The sequence below is a fragment of the Pelodiscus sinensis genome, chromosome 5 (assembly GCF_049634645.1).
Source record: "Pelodiscus sinensis isolate JC-2024 chromosome 5, ASM4963464v1, whole genome shotgun sequence".
Lineage (NCBI taxonomy): Eukaryota > Metazoa > Chordata > Testudines > Trionychidae > Pelodiscus > Pelodiscus sinensis.
This window is the reverse complement of record NC_134715.1, coordinates 87,947,128-87,970,812: the sequence shown is the minus strand read 5'-3', so window position 1 is coordinate 87,970,812 and position 23,685 is coordinate 87,947,128. Positions and strand designations below refer to the sequence as shown.

The 23,685-nt window shown below is 43.3% G+C and overlaps 1 protein-coding gene across 8 annotated transcripts in view; it reads right to left on the bottom strand.

The window, feature by feature from the left end:
* The window catches only part of CORIN (corin, serine peptidase), a 219,541-nt gene that overhangs the window by 179,555 nt on the left and 16,301 nt on the right, over nucleotides 1–23,685 (bottom strand). For 3 of the 8 annotated variants that reach the window (XM_075930472.1, XM_075930478.1, XM_075930479.1), the window contains exon 1: nucleotides 19,540–19,749. The exons of 1 other annotated variant lie outside the window; for it this stretch is intronic. In XM_075930472.1, coding sequence (XP_075786587.1) covers nucleotides 19,540–19,617 — 78 coding nt within the window. In that variant the 5' untranslated portion in view covers nucleotides 19,618–19,749. 4 more of the 8 variants (XM_075930474.1, XM_075930475.1, XM_075930477.1 and 1 more) reach the window with 4 other exon arrangements.

Sequence of the window (23,685 nt, the reverse complement as noted above, 5' to 3'; positions counted from 1 at the left end):
GACAGGACACAAAAGTACAAATGACAACATCTCACCCCAAACACATGGAAAGGGTCTCTGGGAAGCAGAAATCCATAAACTCTGGCTGAGATATTTGTCCACCGTATAAACACCAATGTTTATGTGTTATCCTACTGGTAGTTTCAGTTATAAATGCCTTTTTGTGGAGAACAAAACACTAGATTATCTGATATAAATCAAAGTTTATACCTGCTGCTTAAGAAACTGTTTCTTAACAAAGATGTTTTACTTATCACCCAGTCTTAGCCCTCCATTTTATAGAGGTGCCTGAGAAGACTGTACATGACAAGTATCTAGAATGGGATTCTTTGGCATCATCCAATCCCCCTGGTCCTCAAACAGCATAAACAATATTGATGTGCAAGATGGCTGCAAGACAACTCTCCCTCTAGATCATATTGGAGCTGTCATCTGTTTTTGATACTATTGATTATGACATACAGTTAACACAACTGTATGGATAGGAGTAAATGACCAAGATTTCAATGCTGTGATTCCATTTATTTTTTAACAGCATTGAGTAATACTACTCACATGCATTGAGAACTCTTCAATATGAAGTTCCACACAGATTTCTTGTGTCACCATTGCTGTTCAGTGTAAAGATAAAGTAACACAAAAATGATATAGCAGCAGCATAGACTGAGGTACTAGGAATACCTCATGATACCCAAATCAGCGTTGCTACTTTCTACAACAGTGCTTCAATCTCAGCAGTCGCATTCTGTAGCTTAAGTTGCAGACAGAATATAAGACTAAGATATTTAGTTGATGGTCAAGCTAAAGATGGAGATATTGCTTTCATGACAAGGAGACCATTAGAAGCTGTAACTTTGGGGCTAAAATATTAGTATGTTTTGATGATTTTCCAGAGTGATTGACAGAACTCCCAACTTATAGGCTATAACAAACTGAATATGGAAACCAATGTTTCATCAGTTGTCAGGAGTGCTTTTCTAACCTCCAAAATATTCATAAGTGGCAATCTTTTTTTCTCAACTATGGCTAAGCCTACACTGCTACTTTATTGCACTGCAACTTTCTGTCTCAGTGGCATGAAATAACACCTGCCCTAACTGCAGCAAGTTACAGCACTGTAAAGTGCCAATGTAAAAGGACTCCCTCTCTGTTAGCTAGTCTCCTCATGGAGGTGGTTTACAGAGTGCTGAGAAAGGTCTCTCCCATGAGAGAACTTTAATTTTTGAAGTGTAGACAAAGCCTATGACCTCAATCAACTGTTTTGTAATCCCTCTGCTAAATCACTGCATTGCACGGTTTAGGTTGTTGTTGCAGCCCAGTACGCAAAAGATTCTTCACCAGTGAGAGTCTGTGAGCAGAATTTGCCAGCCCATGCCAGGCCCCCCAAGTAATCCCTGAGGCTGCATCCCTCGGAGGACAGGCTGCAATTGGGGGAGGGAGGAAGCAGAGCAGGGTGGTGGAGGGAAAGAGTGGAACTTGGGAGACAGGAATAGACATGCTCCCCTTCCCCCATCCACCAGGACTCTTGGGTTGGATTGCGAATATGCCCGTAGATGACCCATGGACTGGAAGTTTGAGACCCCTCCACTAGACTAATTTAATGTTACCATCAGACAATCATCACGAGTAAGCTTACTCTTTCAGTTGAGCATCTTTATGTTTTTTACCCATCTACATCTATAGAGAAAGTGAAATAACTTAAGACAGATAATGGCTCTCCATTTGAACAATTATAAATGAGAATTTAATTATATTAATTAAAAAGACTGGGCCTTTTCAGTGTGGAAAAGTGACAACTAAGGGGAGATATGACGAATGGCGTGGAGATGGGTAGGGATGCAACCCCATGTTCTGAGTGCTTTGAGCCTCTCACTACGGCAAGGTGGGAGTGGATGACGGGATGCATTACACAATAATTGTATGTTCTGTTCATTTCAACTAAAGCACCTGGCATTGGCCTCTGTCAGAAGACTGGATACTGGACTAGATGGAGCATTGATCTGACCCAGTATGGCTGTTTTTATGTTCTTATGTCCTATAAAGCTAATTATAAAAGCATCCCACTTGCTGTATTATAGAATTCCTGCTACCGTGCAAACTTTGGGATGATCAAGCAATTAGAATAATAGAATCCCAAGGTTAGAAGGGACTCCAAGGGTCATCTAGCCCAACCCCTTCTCAAGATGCATGATTTGTTGTGTCTAAACCATCCAAGACAGATGGGGTATCCCGCCTCATTCTGAAAACCTTTCACTAAGGAGCTTCTAAAACCTGCCTAGGTAATCTCGTCATTCATGCACTAAATCTGAGATGGCTTCTTAGAGCAGTGGTTCTCAAACTGTACCCCAAAGTGGGTTGAGACTCCATTATAATGAGGTCCCCAGAGCTGGTTTAGACTTGCTAGGGCTGGGGGCAGACCAAAGTGTGAGAATCCCTGTCTTTCGATTGCTTGACCCTCAAAAATAGACGCCACTCCCGTCACAACAAGGTGTTTTGTCTGTTGATGTCTGTTATAACAAGGTGCATAAGTCCTGTTGTCCTGAGTAGGGATATTAAAACAGAACAATTACCTTCCATATCTAATACATAACATGCCTGTGAAGACACCCGAGAATTATATTCACTTTTTGCAACTGCATCAAATTGATTCATATTCAGTTTGTTACCTCTAAAAACCTCAAGATCTTTTTTTCTCTTGATCTACTGCCTAGCCAGTTTTTCCCCTTTTTGTAGTTGTGTATTTGATTTTTATTTCCTAAGTGGAGTGCTTATCTTCATTGAATTTTATCTTCTTGATGTCAGACCAATTTATCAATGTAATTTTGAATCCTGACCTATCTTCCAAAGTGTTTGCAACTCCTTCTAGCATGGTGTCATCCACACATTTTATAAGTACACTCTGCATTCCATTATCCAAGACACTGATGAAAATGCTGAAGAGTAATGGATCCATAACAGATCCATGTGGGACTCTGATAGATACATCCTCCCTGTTTGAGAGTGAACCATTTAACAGACTTGGTTATAAATTCACCTTAGCTCATCTACATTTCTTTAGTTTGCTTGTGAGAATGTCACGTGGGATTGTGTCAAAAATATTAATAAAATGGGGCTACATCATGTTTACTACTGCCCACTACCCTCGAGGCTAGTAACCCTATCAAAGAAAGAAATTAGGTTGATTTGGCATGATTTATTCTTGACAAATCTATCTTAAAGAGAAGTTACTCACCTTCGAGATGTGTGGCCCCGTGGGTGCTCCACTGTAGGTGCTGGGCTTGCCCCTGCACCGCAGATCGGAGATTTTCACAGCAGTAGTTAGCCAGACCGCGCATGCGCAGAGAGCATCTCGCGGCGATCACGCTCTTTTGCACTGCGCGCTCCAATTCTAGCCAGTTCCTTGAACCCCGCTCTGAATCTGGAAAACAGAAGGATACAGACACCGAAGCAGGGAGGTGGACGGGTAGTGGAGCACCCACAGGGACACACATCTCAAAGAACGAATTACTGTACCAAGATGAGTAACTTCGCTTTCTTCAAGTGATGTCCCCGTGGGTGCTCCACTGTAGGGATCTGAGTAGCAGTACCCACCCATGTATAGGTAGGTGGGATTCGGAGCCCCTTATCTATTTGCAGATGAAAGTACTGCAGCTGCTACGGAGTTATCCGGCAGCCATCTGCGCTAACAAAGGTATGATAGGAGGCCCAGGTGGCTGCCTTACAAATATTCACAAGGAGGATACCTCTGAGAAAGGCAGTAGAGTCAGCCATGGCTCTAGTGGAGTGAGCTCTAGGGTGTTCTGAGAGTGGTACATTCAGTGTTATGCTACACGTAGTTATGCAGGAGACAATGATATTCGCTATTCTTTGGGAAGAAAGAGGCTCCCCCCTTGACCGCTCTGCCAGGGAGACTAGGAGTTGGTCAGTTCTCCTAAGGGGTTTAGTGTGTTCTATGTAAAATGTTAGAGTCCTGCGTACATCTAGCATGTGAAGAGCTGCTTCGCAGAGGGAGGCATGCGACTTAGGGTAATAGGATGGTATAACAATTAGTTCATTAACATGGAATTCAGAACAGACCTTGGGAATAAAAGCTGGATGATGTCTAAGAATAACACTGTCCTTACTGAAGACAGTGTATGGGGGTACCGCCATCAATGCGGATATCTCACTAGCTCTGCACCGACATGATGGCAAGAAGAAATACCAGTTTTCTAGTTAAGATCTGGAGAGGTATTGTGGCTAGTGGCTCGAATGGTGGAGCAGTGAGAGTTCGTAGTACTAAGTTCAAACTCCATAGTGGGGGAGAAGTCTGGGGGGGGGGAGGTTTCCAGATTACTTAGACCACTGATAAACCTCTTTGTGAGAGGATGGGAAAACACAGAAATGCCATTGATTGGGTGTCGAAAAGCTGCCATTGCCACGAGATGGACTTGAGTGACACTAAGGCTAATCCAGTTTCAGTTCCAGAACATAATCCAATATGATGTGGATGGGAGCTGCCTGAGGGTTGATATGATGTTCAGAACACCAATAGTTGAATCTTCACCATTTTGCAAGGTAAGTAGCTCTTGTGTTCTACCTTCTACTGTGTATCAGCATGTTTTTGACGTCAGCAGAGCATAGGGTCTCAGATGCATTCAACCAGCTAGGTACCACGTTGTCAGGTGCAGGTTGTGTAGCTGTGGGTGTAGAAGGTGACCATCGTCTTGAGAGATTAAATCCGGGAGCAGTGGGAACTGATGCAGAGGATGCAGGGACAATTGTAGGAGAAGTGGAAACCTGTATTGTCTTGACCTTGCTGGAGCATCCAATATCACCTTGGCCCTGTTCAGTTTGATCTTCTGAAGGATTCTTGGGATAAGGGGTGTGTGGGGTAAGGCATACATGAGAGGCCCCCTTCAGTTGAGGAGAAATGCATCTCCTAGAGAGTAACATGCAAGACCCGCTCTGGAACAAAAGAGGTGACATCTTCTGTGGTTGTAAGTGGCAAAGAGATCTATGAGTGGTGTCCCCCACCGGTGGAAAAGAGAGTGGAGGAGTCCGTGGTGAAGCTCCCACTCATGGTCTGGTGCGAAGTTCCTGCTGAGGGAGTCTGCTGTGGTGTTGTTGATGCCAGGTAAGTAGGATGCCACAAGTGGTGCCACTGGAAATGCACCAATTCTAGAGTCGGACTGCCTCTGCACATAGGGATCGTGAGCGTGCGCCTCCCTGACGATTTATATAATACATCGTCATCACATTGTCCGTAAGGATCTTCACTGTGCAGTTGCGAATTTGGCTGTGGAAATGCCTCCAGGCATTGGCAACTGCCCTGAGATCTAGAAAGTTTATGTGAAGCAGCGTTTCATGGGGCAACCAGCGACCTTGGATGGATACTTCGCCCATGTGCACTCCCCAGCCCATGAGGGAAGCATCCGTGGTAATAAGATATCGAGGTTGTGGTTGGTGGAAGGGAATTCCCGATAATACGTTCTTGTCTATGGTTCACCATTCGAGGGAGGCGTGAACTCTGGGTGGAACAACTACTACTCTGTGCACGTCGTGAGTTTTGGAATTGTGAACTGTGGCCAGTCAGTGTTGCAAGATGCAGAAGTGTAGTCTGGCAAGGGGAATTACATATGTTGCAGCTACCACATGATCCATGAGCTTCAGAGCTGTGAGCATCTGTACTGTACGCTTGCAATGGAAAGTATCTATCAATGCTTGTGTAGCCCAAGTTTCAGTGTGTTTCAGCAGCAGCCCTGGGAACTACAAGTTGTGGACTACAAACTGCGGCATGTTGGAAGAACTTCCTGGTTCCTGCCAGGATGTACCCTCTACCCCCAGCAGAGTCTCAGCAAGGACTGTGCTAGAAAGCAGCACACAAGCTGCATGCTGAGAGAAGGGGCTGCTGAACTGTTTTCCTGTTCTATGTTGTTGGTTTTTTTGTTGTTGTTGTTGTTGTTTTGTTTTAAACAGAGAATAAGCCTGTTCCTGGTGATTTGTCTGAGTGGGTCTGGTCTGAGGTGCACTCACACATCCACAACACAGAGCACACCAAGCAGCCTAAGGCCTAGCCTCCCACAGTGGTGTAAGAAGTCACAAGGCTTCCCCTATGCTGAATAACCACACACTGGGCTAGCCAACAGGAGGGGTTACATTTGTATCGTCCAAAATCTGTTGATGGGTAAAAATGCTCTTGCTGCGATGGCATCAAGTCGAGCTCCAATGAATTCCAACTCGAGTGGATCATAGCATGGACTTGTCCTTATTGATAAGCAGGCCTAATAAACAAAACATTTGTCTGGTGATGTCGAGAATTCGGGATACCTCCGCTAAGGATTGACCCTTTATGAGGCAGTTGTCCAGATAGGAGAATATGACAACCCCTCTGCACTGAAGGTGAGCAGCCACTACTGAGAGTGTCTTTGTAAACACCCTGGGGGCAGCGGAGAGTACGAATGGTAGGTTGCAGTATTGGAAATTATCTGTACCGACAATGAACTGGAGAAATCATCTGTGTGCGGGATGAATAGTAAAGTGAAAATATGCATCCTGGAGGTCAAGAGCAGCAAACCAATTGTTTTGATCCAGGGATGGTATTATAGATGCCAGAGTTACCATCCTGAATCGTTGCTTTTGCAGATATTGGATCTCAGGCAACTGAACAAGTATCAGTCTCCATCCTCCGGTTTTCTTCTGCACCAGGAAATAATGGGAGTAAAACCCTTTTCCCTCTGAACTGGTCTGGCACCCTTTCTACCGCATCTATGGCGAGTAGGTGATCGATCTCAGTGCAGAGCAAGTCTTCATGAGAGGGGTCCCTGAAGTGGGACAGGGTTGGTGAAGTTGTAGGAGGGACAGAGAGAAAGGGTATGGCACAGCAGATTTGGATTATCTCCAAAACCCATTTGTCGGTGGTAATGTTGGCCCATTGATGGTAGAATAGTCATAGACAATGATGAAACAAGTGAGTAGGGACATCTGTTTGGTAAGAATGAGTGATCGTTTGCATGCTCTAGATCAAGGAGTCAAATCTGCTGCTTGGCATTGGGTTGATTCTGCAAGCGGTTGTTCTGATTACGACATCTACGTGGTCCATGGCATTGGCGTGACTGGTCAAAGAACCGTTGCTGTTGCTGCCACTGTTGTCTAGTATGTGTGTAATCATAACGCCTCTGGAAGGGAGTGTAGCACCTTCTTCTATAGGGTGGAGTGTACATCCCCAGAGTCCGGAGGGTTGATCTGGAGTCTTTACTCGAATGAAGGACAGTGTCCATTATCTTTTTCAGACAGTAAATCCTCTACTTTTGTTTGCAGTTCCTTGGAGACTCTCACGGACTAAAGGTATGAGGCCCTTCTCATTACTACGGCAGTGGCTGTGGTTCAAGCCGTGGTGTCTGCTACATCCATTGCTATTTGCAAGCTAGCTCTGGTGGAAGCATAGCCTTCTTGGACAGTTGATTTTAAGATGGGCCTCTTGGGTTCAGGCACTGAGTTTAGTGTAGTTATCGCAGTTGTGATTTGATAAATGAGCCAAATAGTTGGCTATTCTAAGAAGTAGTGTAGAAGATGTATAGACTTTCCTTCCAAATAAAGCGAGTCTTTTTGAGTCCTTGTCTGTTACGTGATTTCTGTATTGTGGCACCTTTGCTCTTTGTTGCGCCACGTCTACCACCAACAAATTTGGGTGTGGGTGGATAAATAAGAACTCCGACCCTTTGGGTGGCATAAAATACTTCTTGTCCGCTCTTTTGTTCGTTGGAAGAGTGGATGCTGGGGTTTGCCATAATTCATTGGCAACCTCGAGGATAGCCTCATCTAATGGGATGGCTAATTTAGAGGTGAGAGTCATTTGGAGATTCTTAAGGAGGTGATGTTGTTTCTCCTTTATCTCCATGAGTCACTGCCACTCTATTTTGAAATTGCCTGAGGTCGTCGGGGGGGGGGGGGGGAATATCCCCCGGAATGACCGCTTCGTCTGGTGAGGACTATGATTGGTCGGTAGGAGATACCTCAGGCTGTTGCACCTCCGCTACGGTGGGTTGCTCCTCCTCCAGCTCGGATTGGAGAGGGCATGGGCACATCGATCCCTGGTCTAAGAGATGGTTAGATTGGGCACAGGTGAGTGTCTGGAGGATGAATATTCCCCAATGGATCTTGGTGCCGATCGGGAGACAATGGTAGGAGCGGCTATATGGTGAATAGCCTCTGTGATGATTGTGTTTGTCATAGCCGTGGCAATGATAATATGAAGAGTGGGAGGGGGGAACAATCTTAAAATGTATGTTCTGCTGTACTCTCTGCCATAAGTAGACCTTGGTGACCGAGGTGACAGTGATGGGGAATAAGACCTCCATGGTGGTGGCGGCCAAGGAAAAGCAGAGAAACTGTGGCGATAGTAACGAGGCCGCTCCCTCAGTGGGGTAATAAAGGGAGATGGTAGTCATTGCAAGGATGTATAGCACTTAACTGGTAGGGGTGATCTTGGTGACTGAGGTGGAGGTGAAGGCGAGGGTGCCAGCAAAAAGGATGGAGGCAGGAAGCATGGTGTCAGGCTCCAGTGCCGCTATGTTTTTGAGCGGGCTCCCTGGGTGCCGGCCAGACCACTGCTGTAGCCAGTGCCACCGAGGCAGTGGTCAGTGCCAAAGCCAGTGCAGGTTGACTCGGTGCTGCATAATGTGGTTGCAGTTTCGGTCGGTCCAGCACCGAGGTTCGCGCCGGCAAGGGCTTGGTGCACATTGGTGCTGGCTGTGTCGGTGGTTCACTCGGTGCCAACGGTTTCCGTGCGAAGACTGTCGGTGCCACAGAATGGCATGCACACAGCACCATCACATCCGCCTTTCTTATCTCGGAGACCATCATCGCCATAGCATGGGTAGCAGATATACCCAATATTCCCCGTTTGGCCCCTACACTCAATCTGCTGTGCAAAGTAGCAGGCAAAACGGGTTGGAGAGGGTTTACTCTTCTTTGGAGGAGCTGCAGTCGGGGATGAGGCCCTACACTTTTGAACCTGCTGAGATGATCGAGGGGGGAAGGCTGATCCTTCAGGCTGGAAAGCCTTATTAAAGAGGATCACGCGGAGCCTCATCTCCCTATTTTGACGAACTCTAGCTCTGAGCTTAGAGTAATGAGGGCACTTCTGCAGAATGTGACCCTCATCCAGGCAACGTATGCAGGCTGAGTGGCCATCTGAGGCAGGCATGGCTTCACGGCAGGCCTCGGAATTTTTAAAACCTGGAGATCCTGGCATTTTGTTAAGTCTTCGTTTTCATTCTTTTTTTTGTTGTTGTTTTTTTAAGGGGGGGATGTTAGCTATATACAAGAAGGGAGTTAACAGGGAACATAATTGACAGTAAAAGTAACGGATTCTATGGGGGGGTTTTAAACTAATAAACAACAAATAACAGTAATGGCAGAAGGAACTATATAACAGAATGAGTAAGAAAACCAAAGGCTTTGAATTCTCACGAACAAGTCAAGTTGAAGAGAGTGTTCACTCCATTTGCAGCCTGAGGTGGTTGAGAGAAACTGGCTAGAACCGGACCGCGCGGTGCAAAAGAGCTCGAACGCTGTGCAACACCTCCGCACATGCGCTGCCCGGCTAACTACCGCTGTGAAAATCTCTGATCTGCGGCGCTGGAGCAAGCCCAGCACCTACAGTGGAGTACTCACAGGGACATCACTCGAAGAACTATTACTTATTACATTATTACCCTCTAGGTACTTTCAAACAAATTCTTTAATCATATGTTCCAGTATACTTTCAGATATTAAGGTTAGATTATGGAATTATAAATTGGTTAAAGTAGGCTAGAATTAGAACCTCTACATCTAGTTTTATATCTTAATGTGACAGTCTCCAAAGTAAATAGCACCAGGTTATAGTCACCAGTATAATAATGATCTCCATACATTTTATACTGTGATCTAGGCATATCACCTAATTTCCATAAAATTTCCTAATTTCCATAAAATCAGAGAGCATGGGAATTGATTTTCCTCTCAAAGGGAGCAATGTTGAACACCATTTATCACAAAGTGCAATTATTATTTGTTAAGTATGATTTCTTCAACATTGTACATTGAATTTAGGTTATGTAATCAAATTACAGGAGTCAAAGTAACTTGCAGTTAAACAGCTAGCCATAGATGCTTTAAATCTGTTCCTGTTGATTTTTCTAACACAATTTTGGCCTACAAAGTACTAACTCATTCCAGGCTCTTTCATTGTCTGTAATAACTACAGCTAAAAGTGTGTGACCTTGTTATACACTGGGTGAGCAACCTTTTACTCTCTGCCAATCAGAGTAATCTATTTGCAGACTAAGACATTTTTCTGACATTGATGGTCCGGGCATGACCCCCACAACAGCTCCTAATGGCTGCAGTTCTCCATTCCTGGCCAATGGGAGCTGAGGAGAAGGTGCAGGCTGCAGGGATGTACTGAACACCTGATTGGCCAAGAATTAAAGGTTGCCAGCCCCTAACCTAGCACAGTGGTGTCCAGGACCAAGGGTTCTTTGACACTACAGTAATGCTAATACTATAGTAAGAAGATAAAATTAAGCTTTAACATCAAGATATCAGCCTATTGGGTGAATTTGAGAAAAATCATTTGAAAAGAAGACAGAAGTGAACAGCCCTAGAGACGAAATATCAGCTGAACAAAGGGGTCGTGAGTGTTCTGTTTACATTATTACTTCATAAGATGACTTCACTTAGTCAAAGACTTGAAAGATATTTAGCACATAGCTCTCAGTAACGAAGAGCAGATCTTCATGAGTGATTCTTTGACCCACTGGTCATTAAAAGCAAAACAGAAAAAACAGAAATCCAATACATAATATTGAAAAGTTTTAATGCTACTTGAAGGAAATCTGCTCTGAGGATGTACAGCCTAATCACTCAGAAGACTGGATTAAAAATGTAAGAGTTTAAAAAAAAACACAACAGAAGAATATACAGGACTATCACAGGACTATCAAAGGAAAGAAATAGATGAGATACTGAAAGGAATGAAAAACTGGAAAGCTCTTAGTCAAGTTGGAGTGCAAAAATTATGGCTGAAACATCTAACAGTTCTCCATAACTGTTATCTGAATAACTTAAAAATGCTTGAAAAACATATTCCCGTATGGTGACTGGGAGACTCATACTTGTATAAAAATAAAAAGAAGGACACATTGATCCTATTATTATAATTAGTAAACACAGGATCAATCTATGTGGACGTTTCTAGTTCTAGCAGCTTTTCTGGCAAAGGAGACGCAGATAGTGCTAGCTCGCAATGGAATGCTGCCTCCTGAGCAAACAAACATGAAAGAGACAGGAAGAACACATTAGGCTTTACAGGATAATCACAGACGATACTAAACAAAACAAAACAGAAAAATGTAGCGATGGTGTGGATTGCTTACCAAAAGCATATGATCTACACATTTGATCTACACCCTAATCTACACATTTGTAGATTATCAAGATACTGAAAATGCACAAGGTTTATCCAAAGATCATTTCCTTTCTGCAGCAACCTATGGTTAACTGGAACATTCTGTTAGGGAAAAATAAACATCTATGCCCTAAATTGAATAAAGCGCCTCAAAATGCAACAGGCAAAATTGTTGACAAACCTTATATTTTCAAATGTGATGCTCAACTTAAGAGTAGGGTTGCTAGGTGTCTGGTTCTGAACTGGACAGTCCAGTATTTGAACTTTCTGTTCGGGAAACAAATTGAGAAAATATAAATGTCTGGTATTTTCTAAATAAGATATAATGTAGATTGTGATGTAATGTCAAGTGTGTCTGGTATTTTTGTTGAAACCATCTGGCAACCCAACTTAAGAGCAGAAAGTCCCTTGAAAAGGTAAGAATATGTTGATGCTAGGGCATGTTGTTCTCCATAACTTCCTGCTTGGGGTATATTAGATATATACTGAACTATGACGTTAAAATATGAAAAAAACAGCTGAATGGTAGAAAAGAAGTGTTACATTTTGTTAGTTTAATGTCAATGGTTTGTTATGTTAATGTATATTAAATGGTAGTAAAAGGATAGTTGGTCTAATGGTAAGGACTTCTAGCAACATAGAATAGAGAATAAAAACCAAATTATAAAAAAGACTGATTAAATGTATACCTGTGTACCCAAGATGTTGGTTATAGAAGACTAAATTAATGTGTATAAAGAAAGAGCAAAAGACTCAAAATGGAGAGCCCAGTCCAAAGACTGAGACAATAACACGGAGAGCTTCCTAGTACCACCCCAGGACCCTGTAAGTTTGCCCCCTTCCTGAACTACATGTGTGTAAAATATACACATACACAGAGTTTCTGGCAATTATATATATATACTGCCAGAAACTATAAGCGTGTGGATGGATGGATGGATGGATGGATGGATGGATGGATGGATGGATGGAGTGCCAGAAACTACAAGGAACAATGATTCTGTTGGAAAGTTTATAAATAAAGGAGAAATTCTGATTAAGCCCAAACTGGGTGGAGTCATGCTCTAGGTTCCCACCTTTTTACTGGACTCTGTCTGGAAGGGAGTCTAATTGATGAGATCCAAATTTTAAAAAGCAGTCTTTCGAAGGAATTCTTTTTCGCCACTGCTGTTTTGAGGTAGCAATGCTACTGCTGACTTGGATGTTGCAGGAAATAAATTGCTCTTTGCTGATCTGATAACATCAACAAGCAGTCAGCCATTTGTTATATGTGGATGATGAGAAACTAACTATATGGACGGTCACAAAAGAAAATACCAAGACTGATGACATGTAGAAAAGTTTAATGAAAATATAAAGCTACCAATTGGCTTGGCTAAATGTGCATCAATCTGTAGACAGGCAAACTGGTATAATCAGTATACATGTTAATGAAGATACAGGCAGTCCCCGGGTTACATGGATCCGACTTACATCGTATCCCTACTTACAAACGGGGTGAGGCAACCCCGCACTAGCTGCTTCCCCCCAGCAGACCAGGGAGACGCGAAGCTAGCGTCCCCCCCAGCAGACCAGGGAGACGCGGAGCAGCTTTTCTCAGCAGACACATCCGGTTGAGAATAAAGGACTGAGGGAAGTGAGGTGTGGGAGAATAAAACTGAGCTCTGGAGAAATGTTTGGCTAGAGTTTCCCCTACAATATGTACCAGTTCCGACTTACATACAAATTCAACTTAAGAACAAACCTACAGTCCCTATCTTATACGTAACCCGGGGACTGCCTGTACTAGCCAATATCTCTCTCAGCATGGCCTCTACAAGTGTGAATTCAATGTGAGTCTAAGAAACAATATCATAGATGAATAATACACCCTCTAAGGGCAAACAACTGGAAGAATTTGATCAAAGCCATTAATATGTGGGTAGTACACTAGAGTGATCAAGAGGAAAAGAAAAATATTGACATCTAAACAAGAAAGCTCCTGGTGATGCATTTGTGACCTCTTTGTTTTTTATTTCCTGGAGTTCGGCCAAAAACATTATTGATGTATTTACAGCTGCTAATCCAACTTGCTCTGAGTTGATATGGAAACATTCCCAGATAAGGTGGCAGTATAGAGGTTTGTGTGACTGCACACAAATACTTGGTATGTCAGCATACTAGACCGGAGTGCAAGAAGTTTTTAACTATGCTCAGTGGCTGCTCTGAAGCTGGTATGAAAGGTGTCAAAGGCTAGACATTCTTGCATGTACACACCAATACCCTGTTACTGTGGAAACTCTGTCCCTCCTCCCCACAAAAAAATAAAATTCTGCACACGATATTTTAAAGTGTTTTAATTTTTTAAATTAAAAAAATCCCTCAAGTACAGTGGGAAGATTTCCTTGATGAGTGTAGGGAACTAAATCACAATTAATGCAGAATGTATCCATTTTTTAAAAAAACTACCTATATGCTTTATGGTTGCAATGATAAGCTTTCAAATTAAAACTATTTCCATGTCTTCCTGAATCTAAATAAACTGCTTCAGTGCCTGGCCTGTTGCTCAAACTTTTGTCTAGTAGAAGCAGAGTAATATTAATAGGATTTTAGTCAGCTTCACTAATACTATTCAAAATTCTGAAGACGGTAGTGAAACTATCAAGACAAGTGTCACTTCTCTGTTTCGGCTCCATGAGAATTTAATGAGCATAGGCAGATGTTAATCTCTCTAACACAAGAAAACAGAGGTGAAAAGCAAAAAAAGAGTAGTGATTTCTTAACACACCCCACTTGCAGCAGTTGAGACTCTGTACAAGAGACAGATTAGCAGAGGCCCTCCTCCACTTTATGCAGGTAGGACAATCTGAAAGGGCAGAAGATACAACAGGTTGTCCTGTGCCTTAGCATTCCTTATTAGACACCAAAGAACTAGACATCAGAATAGAATAATGTATCACTTTTAAATTCAAGAAACTCGAACATCTCACAGGAGAAATGGGTTGAACATTTGTCATGAAGAGTAGATGTAAGACTGTATTAAGTGGGAGAAACCACTGTTGGGGCAGTTGTCCCTTTATGCTTTATAGGGGTTTTTTTTTTTCTTAAGTAAGAAAATTATGTAAGTACTACTCCTTCTGCCGTAAAATGTTGATAGTATAAAATTAAAATTTAGGATTCAAGCATGACTTTTCTAACTTGTTACATTAGCTTTGCACTACTAATTTTTCTTCTGAGGGAATTGTGAGATACTATTCTTCAGAGATGGGGTGGGCAGTAGCAACATCTGTGTAAAATGAGGGCAGGTTAGGATCAACATAACAGTTTTTCTAGTTCAGGGTAGTAGAAACCCTGTTATACTTAGCCCTCTTCCCAGAGAGAAAAATGGAAGCGTACAATGATATGCATATTGCTAACTCGTTATCTGTAAAACTGAGTATGACACTGCACTAGGGATATTAGGGTGCATCTACACAGCAGGGCTTAACACAAAATAAGCTGTGCAAATTGAGCTAAATCAATTACACATGTTACTTCGAAATTGGGAGCGTCTACACAGCACTTATTTTGAAATAAAGCACTCTTCCTCCAACTTCTCTTACTCCTCATACAATGAGGGTTACAGGAGTCAGAGTAAGAAGTCCTCTAGCTTTACTGTATTTCAACACTTCAAAGTAACTGACTGCTGTGTAGACACAGACTATGTTATTTTGAAATAACACTAATTATTTTGAAAAAATGTTGCTGTTTAGACATACCCTTAAATTGTAACCGACTAACCATTTAACCAATTAGCTGATGTTTATCGGTTCCACTCAGTTGGCTCCCAGGTAGGCATCCCTTACATGGGATGTAAAATAAAAGGTGGGAGGCAGGGGCTGCTCTGGTTGGGCCCAAATGCGCTCTGCCATTCCAGCCCTCACTGGTTAACCATAAGGGTGATTTTAACTGGTTAAGCATTCACATCCTTATTTCCTATCTATATGTGTGCTGGTAAAAGCACAGGTGAGGGTTTAGCAGGCTGTTGGTTGGGTCAGAGGAGCTCTGTGGCATTCCAGTTCCTGGTGGTACCCCAGAGGGAACCTGTTACACTGAGATAAGTGAATAATTCACTTTTCATTAGAATTCCATGATCCTCCATACAGAAATATTTAGATGTTGATCATTTTGTTTCAGTGGAAGGAGAAGAAAGGACGTAAAGGAAATTTTTTAAAGTATAAGGCAGAAGTAATTAAGAGAGGTGACTAGGGAGCAAATCTATTTTCTGTTTCATGAGTCAAGTAATAATGAGCTGCTAAATGAAGCTCAAGGTTAAATGGGTTAATAATGCTCTTACATTCTTGTCATTTTTTTTAAATGGACTCTTTGATATTATATTGAAATGTTAATGTTGGTATAGGCTCCCCAGAAGAAAACACATCAGGCCCAAAGTCACCTTGCATTATAATATCATTCAGGTAAGTTTCCAGGAAAATTCAACAAATCAGTATCTTGATAGAGAAAGATAGACCTTACTACAGCTATGGCTTAAAGCAGGAAATAAAAAAAGATCTGATTTGAATTTCATCCATAGAAAATATTTTTCTCCCTTTCACACTTTCTCTGGGATCTACAAACAGCCCACACAAAAACGCTACCATATGATGAGGAGGAAGCAAAAGAAAACCATCTGGACACTTAACCCTTCCAGACCACTATCAACCAAAAGTCTAGAGACTCTGATTTCATTGGAGTGTGGGTATGGTAGGTATTAATACTTTCTAAACAGCTGAAATATTGTCTTCATTATGCCCTTTCACTTCAGCTCAGTTATTTAAATGAATAACTATATTAATGCCAATATAGAACAGTTCAGCAACAATAGACCTGAGCTGAACACTTCTGTAGTGTTTTTATGAATTACATACATGGCAGCAAATTATTTGACTTGGTATTGCTACCCAATTGGTGTATGAGGGTTAGGAGCAGCTCCTGGGTATAAGCAGGCAAGATGAGGTGTTTGTATCACCTAACTGTCTAGGGTGATGTGAATGGCATATTAACAACTGACTGTAACCAACACACATCAGTGGAGCATATGTAAGATACTAAGAACCCCACTGACTAAACAACTGATACAACAAGATGAAGCTCCTGCAAGCAGAACTGATAAACTCAGCATGGCAATGCAGCAGCAGGACAATAGACCAAGAGGTGAAAGAAGCAATGCTAAGTACTGGCCTCAAAGACACAGAAGCTCTCATGTAGAAAAACAAATGTGAAGCCAAAATGGTTTCTACAGCAGCTTGACCAGCTGAAGCCCTGACTCTGGCCAGTCTGCACTCTCTTAACCTTTACTTCTGTATGCTAATCTATGGATCTCCTGGGCCACAGCAAAATGCCCATGCCTTGATGACTGGCTTGGTGAGAATGTCCTCATTTAGCCAATGACTGTGCTATTAGCTCTTAAATTTGACCGTGGTAACTGTGTCTAGTCACTTCAATCAAGTACTATGGCTAAAAAATGATCAAACAAACTTCCATGAATTTCTTTTTTGGAAAGAGTGCTTTTGCAAAAAAAGACGATGATGTTCCGAAGGATAAAGAGGAGAATGTTGTAGACTGTGCACAATGTAGAGGAGACACAATGCCCAGATAATGCAAAAAAACAAAAACGAGCAATGTTCAATTGCAAGCGCGATTCCCTGTAGTTAAAGTAAGGTTTTATTGCATGTGGCGATTCGCAGGCTCCAAATGTGCTGTGTGTTATATGTACTGAAACACTGTCCAACGAAGCAATGAAATCTTCAAAGCTAATTTGGCACTTAGAATCTAAATATCCAGCTCTCAAAGAAAAAACACTTGATCGTTTTTTAAACAGAAAAAAAAGCAAATTTGAAGGACAAAAACAATTATTTCTCAATACCACGTATGCCCTCAAATATGACTGCTTTGAAGGTGTCATTTCTAGTAGCTCACCAAATTACCAAAGCTAAAAAGCCTTTTACAATTGGCAAAGAGCTGATTCTTCCTACTGGAAAAGATATCTGCTGTGAGCTGTTTGGGGAAACGGCAACTTGCAAGGTAGGACAAGTTCCTTTTTCCGACAACACTGTTGCCAGGAGGATCGATTAAATAGATGAGGACATCGAGGAGCAGTTCTGGATTAAAATAAAGGGTGAATATCCAGAACTCAGCACCCTAGCTCTGAAGGCCTTTCTGCCATTTCCATCTACATACCTTTGTGAAATGGGTTTTTCTGCAATGACTGTTACTAAGACCAGACATCAGAATAGGCTTGACATGAGAAACACACCGCAAGTCTTGCTGTAAAGCATAATGCCCTGCTGTAACTTGCTTGTGTAGGGCAAACAATGCCCAGCGATCCTACTGATGTAGTCTTGTCAGTAAGTCATACATTTTAATTTTATTTAGCTAAACTAGCTAGAGATATCTTGTCTGAGTTTTAACAGTGGTGGAAATAAAATACTTTGGTAGCTAGCAATGGGTTATGTATGATTTTTTTTAAAGGTGGAAAACAAATAGTTGGGAGGGTATTAAAAAATACATTACAATTTCATGTATTATGCGTGTACAGATACAATGTAAAATAACATGTGACCTCTTAAAATTAATTAGCATAATGAATATGCAAATAAAATGTTTCTATACTGGTCTGCCAACATTTTTTGAATGAGTTTGCCAGTCTTCAGTATAAAAAAGGAACCACTGCCTTAGGGGTTGAACAGGGGTCTACCTCAGTTGGGCTTACCAGGAAGAGCTCACCCTGAGAAGAGCCATGGTGGAGCATAAAGCCTCAGTGGCACTTTTGGCCTTTTGGCACAGTGCAATCCCTTGGGTGTTTGAGACACCGACAGGATCCTCTCAAAAGACTTTTGAAAGGCTGGGCATAATACAAATCATATAGATCCATGACACACAATCACTGCAACTCAAATAGAGAAAAAGAATGGTTGGTTACTTACTCTACAAAAAGTGATTCTTTGAGAATGGAGTTGGAAAATGCTTATTTTCTGGGGGTACAAATTAAAACCCAAGCTCTAATTTAACACAGGCTTGCAGTGAGGGTGTAATCAAAAAATCACTTTAATGCTGATAGTCCTCCTGTGCCCCACCCACAGTTTCCCCCAACTAACAAACAAGTTCTCTTGAAAGTGTCAGGGAAACATTCCTAGATCATCTCAACACAAAAAATCATGAGATATGCACCTCCCCTCCCCACAAAAAACAACAAATACAGAGATGATTGTAGAAATAGTGAGGACACTAACACAGGCTTAGCCTTTGCTCTCTGAACACACACCCAGGTGAAGCTAAATCAGGATCTCAGCACTGGGTGCCAATCACCCACGTTAACTATGCAGTGAAGATGTACTGTTTGTATCACCTTATCCAAATGAAATACCATCTTATAAAGTGGACCCACAATGAGGGCTGTGGGTCTCTCCTAATCACCAAACTAGAGGTGTAGCCACTAAAAAGCAGGCTCCACACAGGTGCTATAGAGAACAAGATTCTCTGGTTCAAAGGGGGCATCTATGAATCCCCAAAACATGGCATTGAGGGTGGAATGTTCGCAACAAAAGGAAAGACATACAAACTCCCCGTAGGAATCAAATGTTTGGTGTGAGAAGACTGTATGCTCTATCATCTTTCCTACCCCTTTCCTCTGAAAATTTGGTGGCTAAGAGCTTAAATGCCCTTCCTAAGTGAGTAACACAAGAGCTTAAAAACCCTTCCTGGAAGAAGAGCAAACTCTGGAGCTTGGTTGTCCGTTTATTGCATGTGTGTATATGAGAACTCTAAATTAAAAACAAAGCAAACCTTGGGAGGCAACTCCATGTGTTTGCCACCAGCCTACCACGCAGAAGTTGGTGGGTCTGGAAAACTTGTCTCTCTCACCAACAGAAATTGGCCCAATAAAATATATTAATTATCTCACCAATCTTGCTACTCTGGTATGTTTTATCAGACAGTGGCACCACATCCAAACCCGTTCAGCTCTCAACTGAAAAAGGAGGTTTTCCTCCTAAGCTTCAACTCCGCAACCTCAAGCTGGGATCAGAAAACGACCTGCGCCTCCTGCACTGTCCCGGAGCGCTAAAAGTTCTGCGAGCGGCCCTTACCAAGCTCATGCACAGGGCGGAACGCGGCTCCCTCTCCCTTAGGTGCGCTGACTCCGAACAGCTAACAGGCATCACCATTGCTGGGTACTTGTTTCGCTTGGGCCACGTGCAAGGCACGCGAGGAGACTATAGTAACACGGGGGAGCAGAAACAAGAGCCGCCGTGCGCTTTCCCTGAGCCCTTTTCCCACCACACCTGCGCTGCCCGGCTCGCTCACCGCAGTGGTCCGTTGGTCCACGTGGAAAATCTGACCAGGTCCTGCTGTGACCTATAGACACCGCTCCCCGCAAACAAGCACCTGGGACGCCGGCCGGCACCAAAGCATGGGACTGCCGCGGCGGGAGGGGGCCCTGAGCTCGGCGCTGAGCTGGAAGGAGGCTGCCTGGGGTGCGCCCCTGGGGTCTCGCCAGGGCAGCGGCTGCCGCCCGCTGGCGCTAGGACCTGGCGTGGCGCCGCCTGGCTACTTTATTTTTACCGCGGTATTTTCTGCAGTCAGATTTTCCACGGCCGGGTCGGGGGACCCGCTCCGCCAGGGGAATCTGACAGCTCACCCGGCGGGAGCTATTTATAGCGGGGGCCGCATAGCTCCTGGCCCGGCCGTGGAAATGGAGACAGCAACAAATAGCTCCCTCCCTGCGCGCGGGGGCTTGGCGGCGGCTCGTGCCCTCCGCGCGGCCGGGGGATCCCCAGGTCCCTGCGCTGCCATTCCCGCCACGCGCCGCGGAGCAGCCCGCAGGCGCTTGGCGTTGGCGGCACAGGGCGAAGCAGCTTCCCTGTCGCCTCACTGCGCCCCCTTCTCCGCTCTTGATCCTAGGTAGGCGCTGCCAGCCGCCCCCGGGCAGGTTAGAGAGTTCCCATGGCGGTCCCACTCGCAAGGGACCTCGAAACCATTTGCAAAGGCGACACTCACCGTCAGGGAGCGCCAAGCTGTGGGAGCCATGAGGCACTTACTGGGGAAGCCACAACTGCCCGGATAGCCCGCTTACAAAGTCGGGGGTTTGTCTGAAACGGGCTTGCTAAGGTTTGCTACTTTGAAGAATGGAAAGAGGATCTGAACTTTAAAGGCACAGCCCTGCTAGGGACACTGCCGTGGTACAAGGTGATACCTTTCCCCTGGGTTGCATAAAGGTGCTCGCGCCTTATCACCAGTCATTTCTGTCTGGAGCAGAGACTTGCTTGCTGAGGTATTTTGGTTTCCTCTGTAGCATGGGTCCTGGGTTCTAGGTGTGACTCACTGGCAAGTTTACACTAGTGTAAATTGTCATTATTTGAGGACTTCAGTAACTCCTTCCAGGTCTATTACAGGAGGGGGCTGGTGAGGTGCTGTGGCCGGCAATATGCAGAAGTTCAGACAGAGTGGTTTTCAGATTGTGGGTTGGGAATCCCAAAGTGGCCCAGGACTCCATTTTAATGGGGTCTCCAGAGCCAGCATTACACTTGCTGAGATACAGAGCCAAGGCCATCTCTACCAATATGCAGTTACATAGGGCATCACAAAATTTGGGGGACCACATTGCCCCATATTTTGTGGTGCCCTAGGTAACCGCTGCTGTATATGCAGTGTGGCTGTCTCCCTGTCTGCTCCCCCCTCCCCATGGGCTAAAGCCAGCAGGGTAATCCTTAGGTTAGGGCATGTGGGCCTAGGACAAGCCCCCACTCATCTGCTCTCTGCCCCCATTCTACACCTTCCCTTAAGCCCCTGCCCATGCACTGCCTATTCCCACCCTCATGCTAGCTCTTCCTTCAACTCTCCTCCCTCAAGCAATGCAGCCTGGGAAAGCCCAGCACCACAAACACCAGCAGCCTGCTCTGCTGTGCCAGCTCCCAGCTGTGTTTCTCTGCTTCCTGCCATCACTGAGTTTCATCTCTTTCTCCAAGTTCCCTCCCTTGAGTGCCCACTGCCAGTGAGTGTGGGAGGCAGGCCCAAACCCTGCTGCCTAGCTGCTCTGCCCCTGCCCTCCATAGCTCCTGCCCCCACAGCTCGTGTGCAACTATTCTTGGGCACTCTCTCCCATAGAGGACTGCCCACACATGAGGTTGTGTAGGGCACCAACAATGCTAGGGACAGTGCTGCCCTGGGCTAAAATCTGTGTTCCATCCCCCACTCCCGGATGGTGGGGCTTGGGCTGTGGACCTCTCTCCGCTGTCCTGGTGCTAGGGTTGAGTTATGGATCGCCTTCCCCCATCTGATGTGGTGAATCCAGCCCCTTCCTGTGGTCATGTAGTAACTATGTTGTCAGAAGGGAATTGCTGTGCAATGAAGCTTAAGAGCCCCTGGACTAAATTATGATGGTCCCTTCTGGCCTTAAAATCAGCCTTCCTAGATGAACATGCAGTGAAATAGTAATGTGGAATCTATTACAGCATGTTTTCTAGGAAACCAGAGATTACTCACATAAATAGACATGCCTAAAGACAGTAACCTTGATTTTTTTTTCAAAACACCAGGAAGAATTTACATTAAAACATGAAGTTTAATGATCAGGTGAGTGGTCACCCCAATGTACACACAGTGCTGGAAACAGGATTAATCTGATTGCTGAATTTGTACTTTGCTTATTCCCGATCAGGCAATTCATAATTTGCTGTCCTGCAATCTTGCTGTTCTTACAAAACCCTGAATGGACACACATCAAAGGTGCTCTTACCCAAAATTCCAATGATGCCATTCATTAAGTTTCCTAATGCTAACTGGAGAATGATTCAGATCACAGTACCCTTGGACTTTGCTAGCTGCTGCAGTGTATTTTCATTAAACCATAAAGTAATGGAGAGTGGAGCTACTTGATTGTTTTTTATAATGTTAATTACACTAGTGCCCTTTCTCTCTGCCTTAGTCCACCAGCCCATTTGTAACTCTTATCTCATGCCATATAAGCAATGATCAGATTATGCGTTTTGCAAAATGTGGATTCAGGGCAACAGTGGGACAATAACATCCAGTGGAAGAACAAAGCGCTAAGGACTAAATTCATTATTGTATATCCTGTTTAGCACTACAATTATTCCTATTATGTTGATATAAGGAAACATTTTTTAAACAATTGGTGAATCTCACTTGACTTTCCATTCACATGTTGGGATATTATCAAACAGCAATACATATATATTTGTTAAATGTTTACTATAAATCTTATAGACACTTTATATAGCATTTCACATGCTGAAGGATTACTAAATGCCTATTCTTTTGATTCCATATGCATATATACACAAATATGCAATTATCTTTTGGGTGCAATACACAAGCCATTCACTGCCAATAAAGATTTTAGAAGAGGAAATGAAGAATGCTTTATTCAGCTGAAGGTACAAAGGGGATTGGAGTGAAAATCAATATCCCAGTGGAAAATAAATTGCAGCACTGGATTTAGTATCCATATTATTGCAAAAAGTGTCATGAGATTTTATGTATACAGATCATAGAACATAAATCAAGAGTCTGTCATACCTCCCGTGTCCAACAGATGGATGAAAAACAGACTAACTGGCAACTTTCCAAAAAATGGTCCTATCGAATATTAATGTGGTAGCATGAACACAGATTTTCTGTGTCCCGCAACCTTTCTTATGAGAGTAGCTTCACTAAAGTTAAAGGAACTTAATATCTGAGTAAGAACCTCTCATGTTAGCAAAGCCTGCAGGGCTGGGCTCTATCACTTTCCTTCAGAAACAGAACTTGGCTGGAAGAAAGAAAACTCTAATACTCAGTAATGCTGCCCTTCAGTAAGTCTTGAAACACAGACATGTTCCAGAATGTTGAAATATGTAAAAATTAATAGAGGTCTGGAATGACTATACATCCGTGGAAAAGGGGTCTAGCCAGAATAGGCATTGTCCTTTAATCATGTTTTTTTTTCCCTTTGTTTCTGGAAAGATAGATTAAGAGTCCAGCCAAAGCAGGTATTATCCTTCTAATGTATAAATATGCTCTTTTCCTTTGTTCTTGCAGCCTAGAAAGATAGATAAGCATGCAGCTGCTCTTTTTTATTGTGTCTTTTACCTACCCTTACTGGCTCTGTATAAAATATTTTTAGGGTCACTCTTTTGTAATTTCTGTAATCTACTAATTTAAGAAGTTTGTAGTGTAGAAAAGTGTTAATTTAATTAGTAATTCTGTAAACAGTAATTAGAGGTGGGTATAAT